Here is a 20,544-nt window from a genome sequence, read left to right as displayed (position 1 = left end):
AGATGAAATAGAGACTGGCTTTTGGTGCAGAAACACTTTAAATTATTTCCAAAGTTGAGCTCAGAGGTTTCTGTGTGTGCTTCTGCGTGTGAGACACGCTCTGTGTGTTTCAGTGTGTGAAATATTAACATGGTGACACTGACGGTTAATGTGTGAATTAGAGGGCACTAGAGCGAAGACACATTTTAAGATACTCAGGTTGACGTCTAGTGGGCCTTGTGGATTTTGTTCTTGAGTTGGCTCCCCCACCGTACTTTTATTTTTTTTTTTTTGCCTGTCCCGTTTGGTTCTTTTGCCATCAGAATTATTGTCTAAAGGCGAGGAAAGATGCCCAACGGATTTATTTTACCAAATTGACCGTCCCAGCCTTGCCGTAATGGTCTATTTGATTCACCTTTTATTGTTTATTTTATTTATTTTTTTATTTTCACTTGCTAGATACAGGACAGACTTCAATGTGGAAAAGAAAAGGGAGAAAGGAAGAGGGGGAAAAAACAGCGGAGAAGAGGGACGGGAATAAAGGGCAAAAAAACAAAAACCAACTAAATAAGCAGACAAAAAAAAAAATATATCAATCACCTGGATCACCTGTTGAGAAAGAAAAGAAAAGAAGCAGAAGAAAACGAGAGCAATACAATAAACAATATCACGATGATATATGGGAATATAACAGTAAATACTAAATATTAAACATTATTGTGCAGCACGTAATATCGACAGTGAGGTAGGAGCCAAAAAGGGTGTCGTTTGTGTGTGCGAGCACCCGTGTGTACACCTGTGAGCATGAACGCGCTTGTTTTTAAAAGGTTCCTTCATGTAATGATCTGCTAGAGGGTGTGGGGAGCCACAGCCCCATCCTCTAGGGCATGAAGCAGGTATGGAGGAGATCAAAACTCCAGACATCCAGAGGCCCCCAGAACACAAGAGACCAAGGAAGACCAACAGAGGGGCAGCTGCGCACCCCACCCCCGAAGTGGCCCGAGCGAGCCCCAGGCTCCAGGCCCTGATAAGCAGCCACCAAGGAGTGAGCCAGTGTGTACCTGGGCACCCACCCCCAGACACAAAGAACCACCAACGCACCGATGTCTGAGGGCATCTGCCACTGGCAGGAAAAGTGGTGGGGGGAGATAGGCCTCCATACCTTAGAGGGCCTGAGATGTCCCCAGAGAGGTGGCGTGTGATACCCAACCTGACATATAGACACAGACATACATGCACACACAGATACAAACATCCATTCCCACCCTCATGCTCTCATATGCAATTACTCAACACTCAACCAACGTGGAGACAGACATAAAGAGACACTGTACACACAATCACACTCCCCAAGCGTACTCTAAGAACCGGGTCTAGGTACCTTTGCCCCTGGAGGGGGAAACTGCACCCAGACCCAGGTGGTGTTACCCTTTTCCCTGCTGTGGGAAGAAGCAGACCGCCCCGACTCCGCAGCAGCAGGGAGGCCCCACACTCCAGACCCCAGTCGGACGGCCAACTCCTCCTCCTAGAGAACGGGGGTGTGAGAAGACTCCAAAACCTCCCTCCGCCCGCTCATATGTAGTGTTGATGCATGTGTGTTCTAAGGTGCATTTAAAACCCAGGAGGGCATGGAGCTACCTGCCAGAGAGCAGCTAAGCGCATAGCCCCTCCTGATAGCCCTCAGTGTCAACGTGTATTTAAAATTGAGAGGTGGGCAACGACGCCAGGGGTGAGGTTGTACACCCTGATGGTCTTTTGGAGTCCATGTAGCGTGCACACCCCCAAGACCCTATATGTATGTGTTATGAGAGTGTGAGTAATGTGAATGTCTAAATTGTGAGATAAAATTGAGGCACAAGAAGCCAGAAGGGGACAGAGGGGGGGATGCCTCCCCTGCACCCTGGTGACACACCTTTACCCCAAGGCCCTGCATGTGTGGGTGATTGTGGTGGAGCGGGAAGAGGGAGGCAGCTGGAGATGGGGAGGGAAGGAAGGGAGGGGCAAGTGACCCCTCCCTGGGGCCAGCTATCCCGCTGACCCCAGTAGGCACCCCCATACTCCGCAACCCGCCAGGGAAAGGGGGCCCAGGCCCATCCGGACCGGGGCCCAGAACAGCAGCGCCGCCCCGCCCCACAGAGCCCGGGACAGCCCACCTGACCCCACCACAGAGAAAACTGCACCCACCCCGTTATCCACTCATCTTCCAGACTACACAAGACAATAGACGCCCAGGCTGAGATCTTCCTCCACCTCTCCTGTATCTCCCCCTCCTGCAGAGTGAGTTCCTGAAGAGAGGAGAGCTCCTGCCCCACCAGTTGAAGAGCCCAGGTGGCTCGATGCACTGGCGGCACCCTGCGCCAGGGCCGGGCCCCCATACACCCACCCGCCCACAAACCCAACAACATACCAACCAGGACCCAAGCCCCCGAGGCCCAGCCAGGGCCCCAGCCCAGAGACGGAGCACCCCCAGAACCCCACGCCCGTCCCGGACCCACCCAGGGGCAGCCAGGCTACCAGGTCAGTAACCCACGTCCGTCAGCACAGACCCTCCCCTAGCCCCGCTGCACGCAGCCACGAGGAAACCGTCACCTAAGAGCCAGCAGAGCCCCTAATAGGCCATGACCGCTACCCTGGGTTGAGCCCCCCAAGGAAGATGCTCCTGGGGAACCCCCCGACGCCCTAAGCCTGTCCCTACCCCCACACCAATCACAACAGCGAAGGTGGGACCAAACTATGACCCCCCCACCCCCACTAGGGGATGGAGCTAATCAAAGGAGCCCAGAGCAATTGATCTGATGTGGTGGCAGAGGCTGTATCGAGACTAATGTAATCTAATAGATAATTTCTATATTGGTTAGAATTAAGATTATTTTTATTTTTCCAGTTCATGAGGACTGTTTTCTTGGCTATGCATAGGGCAGTGAAAACCATATAGGCTATATTCTTATCTGTAGTGACCTTATCTAAGCTGCCCAACAAACACACTAAAGGGGAAGTTGGAATGTTACATTTCAGACACTTTGATAAGTCTTCACATATCTTGCGCCAAAACTTCTGAACTGGTGGACAGAACCAAAGAGCGTGGATATAATTGTCCAGTGTATTGGTTTGACAGTGTGAGCAGTTGTTGGTAGACGTAAAGCCCATCTTGAACATCCGATGACCTGTATAGTGCACTCTATGTAGTATTTTGTATTGAATTAATTGAAGACTGGGATTTCTAATTAGATGAAAGGTTTTTAAGCAAATCTGAGACCAGAAGTTTTGGTCTAAGTTAACTGATAAATCCGCTTCCCATTTTACAATAGGAAGTAATATTGATTCATCTGTTTCAGAAAGCATTCTGTATATTTTGGATAGTAATTTGGGGGTTTTAAGAGTAAGAAATTGAACCACACTTGAAATTGAACCCCCACCGTATTTTGGATGCAAAATATGGACCAGCGGCGTCTAGAGGTCTAGATTTATAACCTGAGGACTCAGGGCTCTCAAACCATACCAGAATAACACAGAAACTGCTGTGTAATCACGGGTTTATATTTATTCTGGCGTAGAACAAGATACGTATTTAAAAATCACAGGTTGAGTTCTACAGTAGGTAAAAAGGTTGAATCACTCGCTTCAGCGGTAGAAATTGTTGATTGTTGTGTGCCTGTCCCCTGGCAAGTTTTTTAGAAAAAACAAAAGAGAAAGAGAAAAGAGGGTAATTCGGAGCCACATAGAGACAGACAGGCTTAATGGGGTGAAATTCTCTGTGGTGTAAAGGAAAAAAAAAAGAACAGTCAAAGCAGTAAGAGGTGAGTAGTGGTGTGTAGTGATGGGATTTCCGGCTCTTTTTAGAGAACCGGCTCTTTCGGCTCCGAACCGGCTCTTCAGGTTGTTTTGTTGCTTTTATTAATTTATTATTAACAATTAAAAAAAATATTCACAAAAGGAATTACTAATGTAAAAAAAAAAGTCTTATTTATATATGTTTATATATAAATATATACGGTGGCCCCTAGAGACAAAGCACCTACAAACTCCAAAACACATTTCTAGCTTTAACTGAACTTCCAAAAGAGAGCTACCTAGATCAGTTAAATTACACAATTGAAAGCATATGTGTATGGTTTGTGTATTTATACACAAGCACTCATATATATTCAAATAATAAAAAAAAAAGTTCATTTACCTTTTACTACCACACACCAAATCCGATTGTTGGTACTTGCTGGCTTGTGTAGCCACTAGGTAACTAAAGCTCAACACTGTGCCTAGCATCCTGGAGCACTTCTGTTGTGTTTTGTACGTATTTTGTAGTTTTTACGTGCTTCTGAGTTTTTACGTGTTTTGGAATTTGTACATGCTTTGTCTCTAGGGGCCACCGTAAATATACTTTTATTTATTAACTCCACATAAAATGTAATAAAGAAATCATATAATACAAAAACCAACTATTTACATTTCAACTTTTAACTATTTAAATTTCCTTTTAAACAAATTTAAAGTGAAACAACACAAAACACTGCAAACCACAACACAATTAAATATAAGTATATACCTTTCTAATGTGACGTTGTTGTCCCTGGCTCTCTTTCTCTCTCTCTCCCTTCCGCTCTGTTCCTGTGCTACTGCGAGTGTAACTACCGCTCCTCCCACCTCTGCCCAGCGCAAAGCACAAGGCTCGCATGCGGAGTGAAGCGGAAAAAACAGTGCGAGAGAGAGAGAGACAGGGTGAGAGCAAGAAAAAACAAACACGGCTCGCGATAAGGAGCTGGCTCGCGTCGTTCACGTCAAAGATCCGGCTCTAAGAGCCATTTCGTTCGCGACCGACACATCACTAGTAGTGTGAATTATGTTGGGTTTTAAATCTGATGTGGAGAAAGGAAAAATAGAGAGAGGAATGTGTTGTGAGACCGGCATGCAGTTTGCACTGTAAAGGTGGGCGTGTTGCCTGCTTGTCTATTTACCAGTGATGAAAATGATATTAAATAAATCTCTTAGTGTGTTAATACAGGTGGCTACGGAGCTGGATCAACCGTCCACCACGACCACAGCAGCCGGAGCAAAATGATAGATTAACATAATGGGAACCACATCCAGCAAGAATCAGCAGCTGTGAAACGGATAGCAGCAAGGAGGGAATTAGAGGAGAAATGAAGGGTTTTAAGAGCACATATAATTGGGTTGAAATTTGGGGCCAACTGACTTGTGGAAGTTTAGAAAGTCTCCATAGAATCACAACAAAAGGTGAAACAAAAACACACACACAGGCAGAGAAATGTAAGAGAAAGGCACCTTTTAAGGAATCACCTTTTTTGGAAAAGAGGGGGAAAAAAGCTAAGGAAGAGAGGGGCTTTGCTGGATCTGCAGATCCACTGAACACACATACAATTAACCCGCTTACAAACACACACACACACAATGAAAAGCAGCTTACACTCATGAACATGTGACAATTTTTCAACAAGTTTGAAGCAGGGAAACTTAACACACACTTGTTGTTTAATGCTAAGTTTAGCCACTACTGACAAATAAATTCTACGGGTTGCAGGACAACAAGATGATGATACAAAATGATACAGCTCTGGATGGGCCAGTTACCAGGACATGGAAGGATGACAGACTTTATTAAATGAAGAGAAGGAATTTTCTGGGATTGAAGATCCTCTGGGTGAGTGGTTGACTAAAGCATGCATAAAATAAAAACTATCATTTTGTTATTGATTGGTAATTGATTGATAATTAGCCACATTCACAGCTGTATTGACTTGTGGACCAGTCTATTTCATGTTTAAGGACTCTAATTAAAAGATTGAAAAACAGTGACACTAAGGGAAGAATATGCAGTGCCACATATTGCCACATATCATCTGTGGCCAGATGCCAGTGACGGTTGAATCAGGTGAGCTGGATTCATGGCTGAATCAGGACATAAATTCCCCTGCTGTGGTCAGTGAGGGAAGGACAGTGGGGAAAAACGGAGTTGCAAATGTGAAGTTCATGTTGACACACAGGTTTTGTTTCGAAGTAGTTCTGCATGCAGGCTCTGGGCGGAGCCAGGAGTAGGGCTGCCACGATTAGTCGACTAGTCACGATTACGTCGACTATTAATATCGTTGACAACTAATTTAATAGTCGACGCGTCGTTTGAAGCTTTGTAAGATTCCAAAAGACGCAGGAATTAGTAGTAGGATTTAAGAGTGTAATAACGGACTGAAACAGAAGATGGCAGCACTGCAAGTACAAGAATGCCAGCTGCCGTTAAACCTCGAAGAAAAAGAAGCAGTGTCCGATATCGTAGCTGTGTCCAAATTCAGGAACCGCATCCTCCTGTGCCCGCATTTATACGTCGATTACGTTACAGCGACTCGACAAAGACTGTCCAAATTCAAAGACTCCGACAAATGCAGCACATGGCCTTTTGGCTGGAGGCTGTGTGCGAGTCAAAAGGGGGAGATAAATTATCTGTCTGCGCTGGATCATATTTACTACAGGGCAATATTCAGGTGGAGAAAGGGATCAAGCATTCAGTTATTTTTTATATATTATTCTTTTCAAGTAGACAATGTTCAGTGGGGTTTTTTTCTGTTATCAGCTGATTGAAAGAAAAGTAGCCACAAGTTAGAAGATGTGGACATTACTATGAAACATAGAAGACAGACGTAGGTATATACAAGTGTTTACTCAACTCATTTTCAGTATTTTCAGTTGTATTCATAAAGCAATGATATTCAATGGTCTTTCGTATTTGGCACATTTAAGAAAGTGCAGTGTCTATTTTGAAGATGTTTGAATGAGCTGTACCCATAAGTTTGGCCAGTTTGCTATGCTGTCTAGCAAACTACTGCACATCAGGCATTTAGGTAACATCATTAGATCATAGTACACACGTGTATTTTCAGTAGACGCTGTCAGTAGCAGGTGTTTGACATTTACATGTGTAAACTGTAGCTTTAGATAAATAAGTAGGGTTACACTCTCACCCTCTATGCAAACTACTCCTACAGCTTTCAGGTTTCCTTAACTCCTGGGAAACGATGCAGTGAAAATTAGAAACAACCAAACATCATTAAAATGATGAAAGAACCAAATTTGTTTCCCAGGCCAGTATTAAACCAATAATAAAGAGAAAGTTTACTGATAACCTAAAATGTTCATATAATAAAAACACGAAGACTGTGTACAGAGGATTTGAGCCTCTCAGTCTCACAGAAGGAGTTGACTGTACCACTGACTGTAAACTTTTTGCTACAACTATTTGCATCTGTGAAGATTTAAATGTCGCATTGTTGATCCTTTAAGCAGCTGTATATCCAATAGGGCTGCTACGTTTAGTCGACTAGTCACGATTACGTCGACTATCAAAATCGTCGACGAATAATTTAATAGTCGACGCGTTGTTTGAAGCTTTGTAAGATCCCAAAAAGACGCAGGAATAAGTTGTAGGATTTAAGAGTGTAATAACGGACTGAAACAGAAGATGGCAGCACTGCATGTACAAGGATGCCAGCGACCGTTAAATCCCGAAGAAGAAGAAGCTGTGTCCCAGAATTCATAGCGCGGCCCTGCTCAGTTTCAAACAATGGCAGCAGCTAGTTAGTTTTAATATAACTCTTATTATTCTTTTTGGGCCACAAAGTAAACGTTTAACATATTTTCAGGTGAGAATGTAGCTGTGTAAACCTCAAATATCTGCTCAGTTTATCAAGACACCACATATTTTCAAAACCACTCCAACGTTTTTGGAGATGTCTGTTACCCACCAGCTCGATAGCTAGCCGGGGTGAGAACATCGGACTCCCTGTAAATCATTTTCAAACCCACCGCCATCTTTGGCTACTCAGGTTAAACATGATATATAAGTCACTTAGATAACTTAAACATTTTTATTGTTTGGCTTTTTTCAGTATTTTATTTGTTCCTGAGTAAATCGGTTTGGCTGAGATTAAAGTTATAGTTTTTACACAGCAGACAACTGATTATCAGAAGTGTAATCAGTTGTCTGATTAGAAGATGCTCGAGAATATACTTTGGTGTCCTGTTATATTTTAGATAGCAAGGAGCAGACGACTTGAGTTTATTAAACTCCAATGAAACAATCTGCAAATTTCATTTAATTTCATTTAATTCATCTTGTCTTTATTTGTAGTTAGCACATACCGTAAACACTTAAAGCTGTAAGCTAATGACAGTTATATAAGAGCAGATATATGCTGGTGAAATAAGCTGTACGTTTTACATCCAATGGATGCATGATCTGATTAGTCGACTAATCGCAAAAATAATCGGTGACTAGTCGACTATACAAATAATCGTTTGTGGCAGCCCTAGCCAGGAGTTCAACAGATCTAACATTTCTCACATAGGGCGGGCCGTGAAACTCCTCTCGCTCTCGGGCCTGGGTGATGGTACTGCTCTCGAGCTCACAGAGAGCATGCTGTCCTTGCTAGGAATGGATAATGAATCACTCACGTCTTCCTCCGACAGTTGCCGGTCCACCGATTCTCCCGGGAGCCTCTGACTTGTGGTGGCTGGGTTCGTGGTACTGCGGAAAAGGGCAATGTTTTTACCATCAGTGTGACATCACCATGGCGCCTTTGCAGTTTCAAGCCCCAGGGAAATGAGCGCGCCAGCCCTCTGTAGTGGCCGGGACCTCTGGTGATAAGGAAAGGCTGCTCTTCATAGAGGACTCACGCTCGGGGAGACGTTTTCTGGTTTACTCCGGCTCCCAGAAAAGCCTCGGGAACTCTTGTGTCGTCTTTGCATATCTCCCCGCGGGGAGCTCTGGCCGGGATGTCTCATTCGCAATGAAGCTGCTGAAAGAGAAGCATCGTGTCTGAGCGTCGTCATTGATTTATACCCTTTTCAGGTGGTAATTGAGCATTTCTGTTTTTGACCTGGACAAATATGTATGTTGAGCTGTACTGACCGTGTTTCCAAATGTACCAAGAAGGAATATTTAAATAATTTATGTTCAGTGTGTTATTAGGATACTGTAAAGCAGCTAGCTAAGCTAAGCGGTCTGTTGGTGGCTAGCATGAAGCACTATCTTGCAAGATTGTGTATGAAACATACAGCATTGTGTGAATTTTGCATTTGATGTTGTTGAAGAACATGTTTATTTTGTGTGAAGGGGCAAATGCCTATTAATATTTTTATATGAATGCTTTGTTTATTTTCAGTACATTTAAGTTCAATGATCTGCGTTTGTTTATTGGTTTATAAGCTATTTTTGTAAATTCTTACATGTAATTTAATCCGCAGCTTAAAGGAAAGGAAAGAAAATGGTCTTAAAGTATATTGTCCTAGAACTAACAGACTGTACATCATTGTTAAGATGTTTAATACTTTTGTATGTATGTTTATATTTCTGAACCATTCGCAATGAAGCTGCTGAAAGAGAAGCATCGTGTCTGAGTGTCGTCATTGATTTATCCCCTTTTTGGTTGTAACATGTTTTTGGTAACATGTAATACAGATTTTAAAGTATACTCACCTGGTCAGTCGTTTGATTGCCTTGTACTGTGAGAGACTGCTGTAAACTAATCCAAATATGAGGAATCTCATGGGAAACATTAATGTGGGTATTTGTGTAACAGGTGGAGGACTACCAATGAGTTTTGTGTCCAAGCAAATTCTCCTACTTAATCTTTTTACACACGCACCTTAAGATCCACTAATTTAGGACAGAGTCACTGAGGACACTGCTGAGGGAAAGAACAGATTGTCTGTAAGTTTTAATTCCAATCAACCCTAATTGGGACAACTTGTGATGGTTAATTATGCTGCAATTGGCCTTTGATTGCTGTAGATGTGTGTGAACAATGCAGTCCAGCCCCTTTTTGGTTCTGTATGATTTTACAATCAAAAGAGTACTGTTTCTGGAGAGAACACCGTCACAGCTTTTATCTCAGCATATGCCAGGGAAAACAGAGGTCAAATACAGGAAAATAGTGCTGTATGTTTTGATGATCTACACTGCAAAATCACCAGTGTTAAATTTACACTGAGTGTTAAATTAAAACATTTGAAAGTTTTATATTTTTTAACAATGACCTAGTTTTATTTCAACACTGTACAAGTCAACAATATTCTACACTGGTGTTAGTGTTAAAAAATAGCGCTGAGTAGTGTTGGTATTATATTATATAGTATTTTACTCTATCTATTATTATTATTATTATTATTATTATTATTATTATTCATTTTTCCAGGTGAAAAGTCTCATTCCAAGAGAGACCTGGCCAGCAAAACCCCTAATGTTATAAATTCAACACTGAGTACTGTATATTTTCTAACTTTAAAAAATCAACACTGCCATTTTTGCTGTGTACACTTTACTTTTAAGTACAACATTTTACAAACATGACAAGTTTTACAATTTAAGGCTCATTAGCCTACACTACAGGTATACATTTTACAGTAATAACAGTAGAAACACAAAGTGAACAGCTCAACGGCTGATGGTGTTGGAGTTTACAAAGTTTACATTCTATATGTGAGCTATATATGATGAAGTGCAGTAATATACCTTTGCTGTAGATTTTAGACATGTTGACACTGTAATGTAATAATTTTATGTTCCTAAGATTTAGTGTGAGATTTTCTACAAGAGACATTAAATTTATTCTGAATTAGTATCAAGTCTCTTTTTTCCCTGCAGTCTGCATGTTTGCTAATGATACTGACAATACTTCAGTTTACACTTACAAATATAGGGAAAATGTAAATAAAAACATAAACACAGACACAAAAATGTGAGTTGTTTCAATTCTAGTGAAACATGCTTTATGAACACAAAAAATATTCATATTTTTATGTATTTCTCTATTGTTAGCTAAGGAGGGTCAGGTCTGGTTAGTATTTGGATTGGTTAGCACTTTCTAACTTAATTTGAAAGGAAGCATAAACAAAAAAATCTGTAACAAAATATTTTCTATATTTTTCTATAGTGTGAAAACAAGAGTTAAGATACACCTTTACTATGTATATGCTTTAAAGTGAAAATAATTTATCAAAAACCACGTTAATTGCAAAAAAATGACTATATGTTTAATCATTATTTTTTGAAACGTGTTTTCTGTGCTGTGCTTTTTACATGAAACTTCTTTCATCAAAGATAAAATTTAAATATGTTGTGAAAATAAGAAACAAATGTGAAATGGATACAACTTATGTTGGATATTTATTTATAAATATAATATACTAATTTGATTTATAACCACCTATCTACAGCTTCTTCTTTTTCTTTCTTCAGTTATTCTTCTTTTGTAATTTGTGCTCCAGACACAGACTACAAGAAAGCAAATGCTAATAGCGGCACTGATTTGCTACCTAAAAATCAGATTTTTACTTTATTTTTAATTACTTTGTGCAATTGCTAACTAGTCTAAGCACAACATGCTTCAGTGATTTGTTTGTACCTTTGTTTGTATTGATCCTATCAACGCAAAACTAGCTGCTATTCTCAGTGGATGTTGTTTTTGCAAAATGCTGAGTTTCCCAGTCTTTTCAAAAGTAGTACATGTAACACTATACTAAAGAGAAAATTTATCCAGACAAAGCTTGTCATTATTACACAATTACTCCCTCCAAAACCATAGATTACAGTCCAAAGCACACTAGATGCAAACTTCAACAGCAGCATTCCCAGTATGTACAAAATGGTGTAAAATGCTCTCTGCTTTGACTGGTCAGTCTTATCCGTCCCCCTTTCTCCTGGGCCTGGACGAATCAAAACACAGAGAACAGAAAGACTACAGAAGGAGATGGGGATTATGGACAATATATTTAAGCAGAGGTGAACAATGATGAAAATGTTTTCTTTCATCACTGAACCTGCCCCAGCAACACAAAGCACCCAGACACAGCCAATAGTGGTATTCCTCATTCTGATCCCTCTTTCATTTTTCAGGTCTAAGTAGACGATGGGATAAACAACAGCTAGGTAGCGCTCCAAACATGCCAGGATGTGAAAGAAAGTCTGTCCATACCAGCGGAAATAATTAATAAATGTTCCTACTAGTAACATTATTAAATCTTGCTTGTAGATTCCAAAACAGCAGATGAGACACCCAATAATACCAATCAGCTCCATGGTCGCCATGTGGTAGATGAAGCTGTCTGAGGGACTCACTGTTGTTGCTGAGGAGGTGGAGCGCTTTTTCCACCATTGTTGGAGGCGATAGCAGAGAATGACAATGTAGAGAGGGATGAAGAGTACAATTTTGGTGATACTATATGAGATGAAAATATAAGAGCTTGGTCTGGAGAGGAGACACAATGTGCTTAAAGGGATAGAGGTGCTGAAAGAGGAATCATTCACTGACATGTCTGAAAAAGAAAAAGACAGACATGAAATGCCTTTGCTGCATGAGTTACATATCCATCTATTCAAGAAGAGTGGTTCTTCATCTATTAACCAAACTGTATTTTTTCCATAAATATATTCAATTTATTAAATTTGCTTATGATACACTGATGTACTTTACAAGGAGTGAATGATAAATAATGATATTAAAATGTAGTCAGTGTGTTTCAACGTAAATTCATAATTTGTGAACTCAAGTGGACTTTTGTTTAGCCTGACAGTCAAATAGACTAATGATGGTATATGAGGGACAATAACAGCTTAAATATGTAATAGAGGTTTTAAAGTATACTCACCTGGTCAGTCGTTAGATCGCCTTGTACTGTGAGAGACTGCTGTAAGCTAATCCAAATATGAGGAATCTCATGGGAAACATTAATGCGGGTGTTTGCGTAACAGATGGAGGACTACCAAGGAGTTTTGCATGTTTCCAAGCAAATTCTCCTACTTAATCTTTTTACACAGTTAATGTCTGTAGGGAAATTTGCCATCACTTTCTCTGATGACCAAAGCATAGAACATTTCTCAAATACTAAATCTGAGTGGATATTTCCATTAACAAACGAAAAAAAAAGTTTCCATCAAGTGCCTTTATCTCACACTCAAAGACACCGCAGCAGTCAGAGATTCAAATAAGATGCCTTTGAGCCCATACATCTGCCTGAGAAACAAAGGAAAAAAAGAATCTTCTCATGAGCATTTTTGTGATTTCCTTCCTCTTTGGAATTAAGAGACCACCCAGACACATGAAATATCATTGGAAAGCCCAGTATGCCTGTTTAGTACATCAGGACTTAGTAACTTAGTAACTCAAATATGTCAAAAGATATAGACCAAAAACCAAGGTATATCACAGAGGACATAGCTGAATAAGCTAGTTTGCAGGGGGTGTTAACAATGCCAACATGTCTATTGTGAAAACTGTAGAATAGGTTGCTCCCCATGTATGACTCGCACAGTATGCTTTAAAATTGATCTGAATTTATATTCTTTGGCTGTCCACCCAGAATAACAGCTTGCATTCCTGTATTGCACATGCATGAAACGTAAGACGATTCGACCTGCCTCATTCGCATGCTGTTTATTTACTTTCCAGCTTTTTGAAACGCCAAAATGTTGAGGAAAAGCACAGAGTTTTTCAAATGGATTGACAATGAGGTGGAGATGTTGCTTTGACTAACACAAGGGTACAAAGTTGCAAAAGCAAGCGAGAATATAGACTGGGAGACATACCAAAACAAATACGCTGAAATTAACATTCATTAATGTTAATTTCATTAACCATGTTAATTTCATTAACATGGTTTTTGGTCTATATCTTCTTTGAAGAAAAGCTATCTGGAGCATGTACAAACTGATATTAATCTTTAATAGGGCTGTGAAAAATGGGAAAAACCAAAACAACTGCTGTACAATTCCATCCGCCATCTTAGCTGAATTGGTCACAAGGTCACATGACTGCATCACATGACTAAAATGCGTCATTGTTTTCGAAAGCCTCTGTTTTCGCAGTCCACACTGCAATGCGAAAACAGCATTTTCAAATTTATCCACTTTGAAGAACATTTTCAAAAAGCTCCATTTTTCTTGAACAAAAACTCCATCTCAGTGTGGACGGAAGCCCAAAACGGAGAGAAAAAGACACGCTTTCAAACAAAGACATATTAGTGTGGACATGGCCTCAGTCTATCCGCCTTAGTGCAGCTGCCATACCATACTGTGATGTAGTATGTCAGCAGACTCTCAATGGACGAGCGGCAGCGGAAGCTTGCCTTCAAGACTTGGAAAAGGACAAAATCATTGACCAAGTTCACCAGGGAAGACACAAAGGATAACTGTTTGCCTTTCCTGGACTGCGCTGTGCACATTGAAGAGAATGGCAACCTCAACATCGAAGTTTACCGGAAGCCCACACACACGGACCAGTACCTCCTGTTTGACTCCCATCACCCTCTGGAACACAAACTTGGAGTAATTAGGACCCTACACCACCGGGCAGAACATGTTCCCTCTAAGCCTGAAGGGAAAAAGAAGGAACACACACATGTAAAAGAAGCACTCAAAACGTGCGGCTATCCTAAATGGGCGTTCTTAAAGTCAGCAAAGAGGCACAGAAAAGAAGATCAGACACCAGCGAGGGAGGATAAGAAGGACAGACGCAACAACATTGTCATCCCCTATGTAGCCGGTGTATCAGAAAAACTCAGGAGGGTTTTCTCCAAGCATGACATCCCGGTGCATTTCAGACCTAGCAACATGCTCAGACAAAAACTGGTTCACCCGAAAGACAAAACGCCAAAACACAGACTTAACAATGTGGTGTATGCCGTACAGTGCAGCGAGGAATGCCCAGACCTCTACATTGGAGAGACCAAACAGCCACTTCACAAGTGCATGGCACAACACAGAAGAGCCACCTCCACAGGACAAGATTCAGCTGTCCATCTGCATCTTAAGGATAAAGGACACTCTTTCGAGGATGCCAATGTTCACATTTTGGACAGAGAGGACAGATGGTTTGAAAGAGGAGTGAAAGAAGCCATCTATGTCCACTGTGAGCGACCATCTTTGAACAGAGGCGGTGGTTTACGACACCAACTCTCTGCCATCTATAATCCAGTTTTGAGATCCCTTCCCAGACGCCTTAACGCCCACTCACACCCTGGGCCATCTGACCTCAGGAATTCGCATGATAAGGTGGGGCCAGGTTTCACAATAAACTCACCCTAAACTCTGGCTGATTGGGACCCACACCCAGTTCCACACCTTGGCTCAGGCGATTAGAGGATCATCAGGGGGTCCTTTTGTCCCTCTGTGGGGGGACACTCCCACTAGGTTTATATCTGGGACTCCCCACCATTTGACCTTAGAACTGAAGAAGCTTCTCGGATGAGAGGTGAAACGTCTTCAAGTAACTTAAAGAAGTCCAGACGCTTTTCTTTGCAAGCTCCTTTGACTATTTATACCTTTCCACTCTCAGTGTCAAAATAAAATATATAACAAATGAGGCACCAATAGTTTAAGTTGACCCTCACCTTGTAATCTAATTGTAACATTGTAGCTTTAGCTTGAATGATTAAATAGCGTTTACCCTCACTGACTTCATTTTTTGTTGCTGTTTTGTTTGAACAAGATGTTAATTTTCCTGTTCTGTGTAGAAAAAGCAAACGTTACACCAGACTGCTGGCAAAATGTACCCTTAGAAAAAAACATTTCATAATCAGACAATAATTTCCCTCTGAATTATTGAGCACACCCCAAATCACAGTTCTGGCAAACCTCAATACCAGAACAACCAGCAGGACCACAGTAGTGTAGAATGCCCTCTGCTTTGACTGGTCAACCCTGTCCCTGTTCCTATCCTGTTCCCCTGGGCCAGGACGAATCAAAATACAGAGTACACAAAGACTGCAGAAATATATAGTTATTATGGATATTATATGGAGGCAGAAGTACACAATGAAAAAGATGTCTTCTTTCATTGACAAACCTGTCCCAAACATAGAAAGCAGCAAAGCACAGTCACTAGATATATTTCTCATTCTGATTCCTCTTTCATTTCTCAGTCCCAAGTACGTGATGGGATGACCAACAGCCAAGTAGCGCTCCACACAGGTCAAGATGTGAAGTCTCTCCAAACCAGTTGGACAAATACATAAGGGCCCCCACTAACAGTATATTTAAATCTTGGTTGTAGTTAGCGAAACAGATGAGGATAAACTATAAATCCAAAACTATAAATTAGTTCCATAGTGACTATGTGGTATGTGAAACTGTCTGACTGACTTGCTGTTAATGCTGAGAAGACAGAGTGCCCTCTCCACCACTGTTGCAGACCATAGTAGAGGATAAGTCTGCATAGGAGGAGGAGGATATTGGTGATGCTGAAGGAGATGAAAATAAGGTACCTTGGTCTGTAGACGAGACACTGTATTTTCAAAGGAAGAGAATAGCTGATCAAGGAAAGAGAGTCATTGAAGGTGGATTAGAATACTGACATCTGGAAGAAAATATAAAATAACAATCACATATACAACATAAAATCATATCAAATGTCAAACTGAGAAAATGTACCACTGTAAAAACAAAATAAACTGATTTTGAATTTGATGGCAGGAACACATGGCCTTGCCCTAAATTTCCAATATTGTCATGGTCCTGGGTCGGTGACCCAGCGCTTTCAGTTTATTATCATTCTAGTTTATTATGATGATGTTGATTATTATTGTTTGTGTTATATTCGGTCTGCCTTTGAGTCTGCGTCTGTGTCTCTGTCTGTCTATCGTGTCACCCTGCCTGTTTGTGAAGCTGTCTGTTTAGTCCTCGTGTCTGAGTTTCCTGTTTTATTGTGAAGGTCTCTGTCTGATGTGAGTATGTTCAGTTTACTTTTCCCCTGTCCCGTCAGCCCTGATTCCTCCCAGCTGTGTTGCCCTCCTGTGTGCCATTTCCTGATTACCTGGTGTGTGTATTTATAGTTGGTGTCTGCCTGTGCTTCTCGTCGCGTCGTCTGTGTTTCATGGTGTCCTGTTCCTCGTCTGCGTCTCTCTGCCACTCACCTCGTTCGTATGATCTCCGGTTTGTTATTTAGCTCACCCAGTTTAGGTTTATGTTCTGTCCTGCCCTCAGTTCTGTTATTTGTGCACTGTAAATAAACCCTCACTCATATCACCATATCGGCTGTCTGCATTTTGGGTCCTCCTTTTCCTCCACACCACACGGCTCACCCCGCCAGCCGTGACAGTACGACGCGACCAAACATGGACCCAGCAGCATCCGCACCTTCCCAGGAGTTTCGGGAGGAATTGATTGACTCCGTTTTGAGGTTAGTTAACCTATGGCTTGAGCATGAGGGGGAGGAATTTCACCGCGCTGTAGAAGCCAGGCTACAGCAGCTTATTTCTGCTCACCCCTGGCTACTGGATTCTCTTCACCCGCTCGCACAGGACTTCATTCTGCACGAACTTCACCTTCACCCTCCAGCTGCTACCGCTTCCCGACCCAGCCCGGAGGTGAATATGTTGCACTGCCCGCCGGGGAATCTGCGGCCCGGCCCGCCGGATGTGGAATTACCCGGCCGGTCGGAGCTATCCTCAAGAAAGAAGCGACGTTCACGCCGCCGACGCCCATCGCCACAGCCGGGCCCCGAGAGTTCTGAGTTGCCGGCTGTGGTGAGTGGAAAAGGCACTCTTTCTGTTTCGCCTGAACCTGTGACTGTTTGTACCGGGGCTGTGTTTTTTGAGCCAGCTGCCCAGCCGGTAGCTCGGTTAGCTGCCCAGCAACCACTAGCTCAGTTAGCCGCTCAGTCGTCACCTCCGTCACATTCAGCCTCATGACCCATAGCCCAGTCATTACCACAGCCAGACCGACTACAAACTACGTTGCAGTCCATAGCCCGGTCAATAGCTCAGTTGGTAGAAGACTCATCAGCTCAGCCACCAATTCAGCCATCATCTTCACCAACTCCTCCTGTACAACCAGCTAGGCCAATTCAATCTGAAAGAAACTATTGTTCACCCATCTGTTCCAGGCAGAGAGACAAACCACACAATCCTGCAAACGTTCCTCAAGAGCTGGCCAGTTCTGAGACTGAGACGCACTCCAGGGCCTCCCCAGAGGCTGGGTTTCAGCCCCCAGCAGACTCTGGACCCCTGGAGGTAAAGAAGCCAGCTGAGGACTGCACCCGGCTGTCGCTGCCCGAGCTGAGTCAATGCTCGGTGCAGCTGCAGTCAGCTTTGTGTTTGCCAGAGGCCACCGTGCCTGCTGGTTCTGATCTGTTCCTGCCAGAGGCCCGTGCGCCTGCTGGTTCTGATCTGTTCCTGCCAGAGGCCCGTGCGCCTGCTGGTTCTGATCTGTTCCTGCCAGAGGCCCGTGCGCCTGCTGGTTCTGATCTGTTCCTGCGAGAGGCCCGTGCGCCTGCTGGTTCTGATCTGTTCCTGCGAGAGGCCCGTGCGCCTGCTGGTTCTGTTCTGCGCCTGCCAGGGGCCCCTGTGCCTGATGGTCCTGAGACTGTTCTCGCTGGAGGGCCCGAGGAGCCCGTCCAGCCGCCTGTCTCGTCCGCTGGAGGGCCCGAGGAGCCCGTCCAGCCGCCTGTCTCGTCCGCTGGAGGGCCCGAGGAGCCCGTCCAGCCCCAAGACTCGTCAGCTGGAGGGCCCGAGGAGCCCGTCCAGTCCCAAGACTCGTCAGCTGGAGGTTCAGGAGAACCCAGCCTGCTTCCTGCCTCGTCCGCTGGAGGGCCCGAGGAGCCCGTCCAGCCGCCTGTCTCGTCCGCTGGAGGGCCCGAGGAGCCCGTCCAGCCCCAAGACTCGTCAGCTGGAGGGCCCGAGGAACCTGTCCAGTCTTCTGCCTCATCAGCTGGAGGGCCCGAGGAGCCCGTCCAGCCGCCAGCTGCAGCCTCCGTGTCTTCATCCTCGCCAGCTGCAGCCTCCGTGTCTTCATCCTCGCCAGCTGCAGCCTCCGTGTCTTCATCCTCGCCAGCTGCAGCCTCCGTGTCTTCATCCTCGCCAGCTGCAGCCTCCGTGTCTTCATCCTCGCCAGCTGCAGCCTCAGCTTCACCCACGCCGTCGCCTGGTCCAGCTCCGGCTTCTTCATCGTCGCCTGGTCCAGCTCCGGCTTCTTCATCGTCGCCTGGTCCAGCTCCGGCTTCATCCGCCTCGCCTGGTCCAGCTCCGGCTTCATCCGCCTCGCCTGGTCCGGCTTCACCATCATCAACTTCGCCGTCATCTGGTCCAGCTCCGTCTTTGTCTGGTCCTGGTCCTGGTCCGCCTTCGTCTGGTCCAGCTCCGTCTTCGTCTTCGTCTGGTCCAGCCTCTGCATCCGCCCTCGTCTGGTCCAGCCTCTGCATCCGCCCTCGTCTGGTCCAGCCTCTGCATCCGCCCTCGTCTGGTCCAGCCTCTGCATCCGCCCTCGTCTGGTCCAGCCTCTGCATCCGCCCTCGTCTGGTCCAGCCTCTGCATCCGCCCTCGTCTGGTCCAGCCTCTGCATCCGCCCTCGTCTGGTCCAGCCTCTGCATCCGCCCTCGTCTGGTCCAGCCTCTGCATCCGCCCTCGTCTGGTCCAGCCTCAGCTTCCGCCTCGTCTGGTGCTGCGAAGGCCACGCAGCCTTCAGGCCCCCAGAACTGCTTCCTCGCCGCCGTCGCCGTCTGCACGGTTGGCCCCAGAACTGTTTCCACGCCACTGCCTACTGCGTGGCCGGCCCCAGAACTGTTTCCACGCCACTGCCTACTGCGTGGCCAGCCTCCGGACCTGCCCCACTGCCACTGCCATTCACATGGTCGGCCTCCGGAACTGAATTGTTTTGGCCTCCGGCGCTGTCGGCCTCCGGGTCGGCCCCCTGAACTTGGCCATCTGGGCCTTTTTGGTCTCTGTCCCTCCGTCCTGGACCCCCTCCGCCCGCCCTGGTCGGGTCGTTTTCTGTTTTGTTTTGGTCTGTTTTTGTTTCTGCTGGGCTGTCTGGAGCCAGCCCTTGAGGGGGGGGTACTGTCATGGTCCTGGGTCGGTGACCCAGCGCTTTCAGTTTATTATCATTCTAGTTTATTATGATGATGTTGATTATTATTGTTTGTGTTATATTCGGTCTGCCTTTGAGTCTGCGTCTGTGTCTCTGTCTGTCTATCGTGTCACCCTGCCTGTTTGTGAAGCTGTCTGTTTAGTCCTCGTGTCTGAGTTTCCTGTTTTATTGTGAAGGTCTCTGTCTGATGTGAGTATGTTCAGTTTACTTTTCCCCTGTCCCGTCAGCCCTGATTCCTCCCAGCTGTGTTGCCCTCCTGTGTGCCATTTCCTGATTACCTGGTGTGTGTATTTATAGTTGGTGTCTGCCTGTGCTTCTCGTCGCGTCGTCTGTGTTTCATGGTGTCCTGTTCCTCGTCTGCGTCTCTCTGCCACTCACCTCGTTCGTATGATCTCCGGTTTGTTATTTAGCTCACCCAGTTTAGGTTTATGTTCTGTCCTGCCCTCAGTTCTGTTATTTGTGCACTGTAAATAAACCCTCACTCATATCACCATATCGGCTGTCTGCATTTTGGGTCCTCCTTTTCCTCCACACCACACGGCTCACCCCGCCAGCCGTGACAAATATAGATTTTTGACCTTGATCCATTAATTCAAAATTTCAGTTTCTTTAATGATATTATGTACATCACACAAGATACTTAAAGTCTTTGCAATTTCACATTGACAAACAGTATTCTTAGATTGTTCAACAAATTGTATATG

The 20,544-nt window shown here is 44.3% G+C and overlaps 1 protein-coding gene and 1 pseudogene across 1 annotated transcript; both read right to left on the bottom strand.

Annotated features, from left to right (window-relative positions):
- Positions 1–11,431: 11,431 nt before the first annotated feature.
- Positions 11,432–12,295, bottom strand: LOC148103914 (uncharacterized). The gene has a single exon (XM_087839214.1). The coding sequence runs from the start codon at positions 12,293–12,295 to the stop codon at positions 11,432–11,434; it is 864 nt and encodes a 287-aa protein (XP_087695340.1).
- A 630-nt stretch (positions 12,296–12,925) lies between these two features.
- Positions 12,926–19,147, bottom strand: LOC148103913 (uncharacterized; annotated as a pseudogene).
- Between the last annotated feature and the right edge of the window lie 1,397 nt (positions 19,148–20,544).

This window comes from Neolamprologus brichardi, chromosome 3, assembly GCF_056152115.1.
Source record: "Neolamprologus brichardi isolate AB-2024 chromosome 3, ASM5615211v1, whole genome shotgun sequence".
Taxonomy (NCBI): domain Eukaryota; kingdom Metazoa; phylum Chordata; class Actinopteri; order Cichliformes; family Cichlidae; genus Neolamprologus; species Neolamprologus brichardi.
This window is presented reverse-complemented; position numbering and strand designations above follow the sequence as displayed.

What these genes read in the sequence shown, in the direction of transcription:
- LOC148103914 (XM_087839214.1), bottom strand. Translation starts at nt 12,295, where the DNA reads ATGTCAGTGAATGATTCCTCTTTCAGCACCTCTATCCCTTTAAGCACA.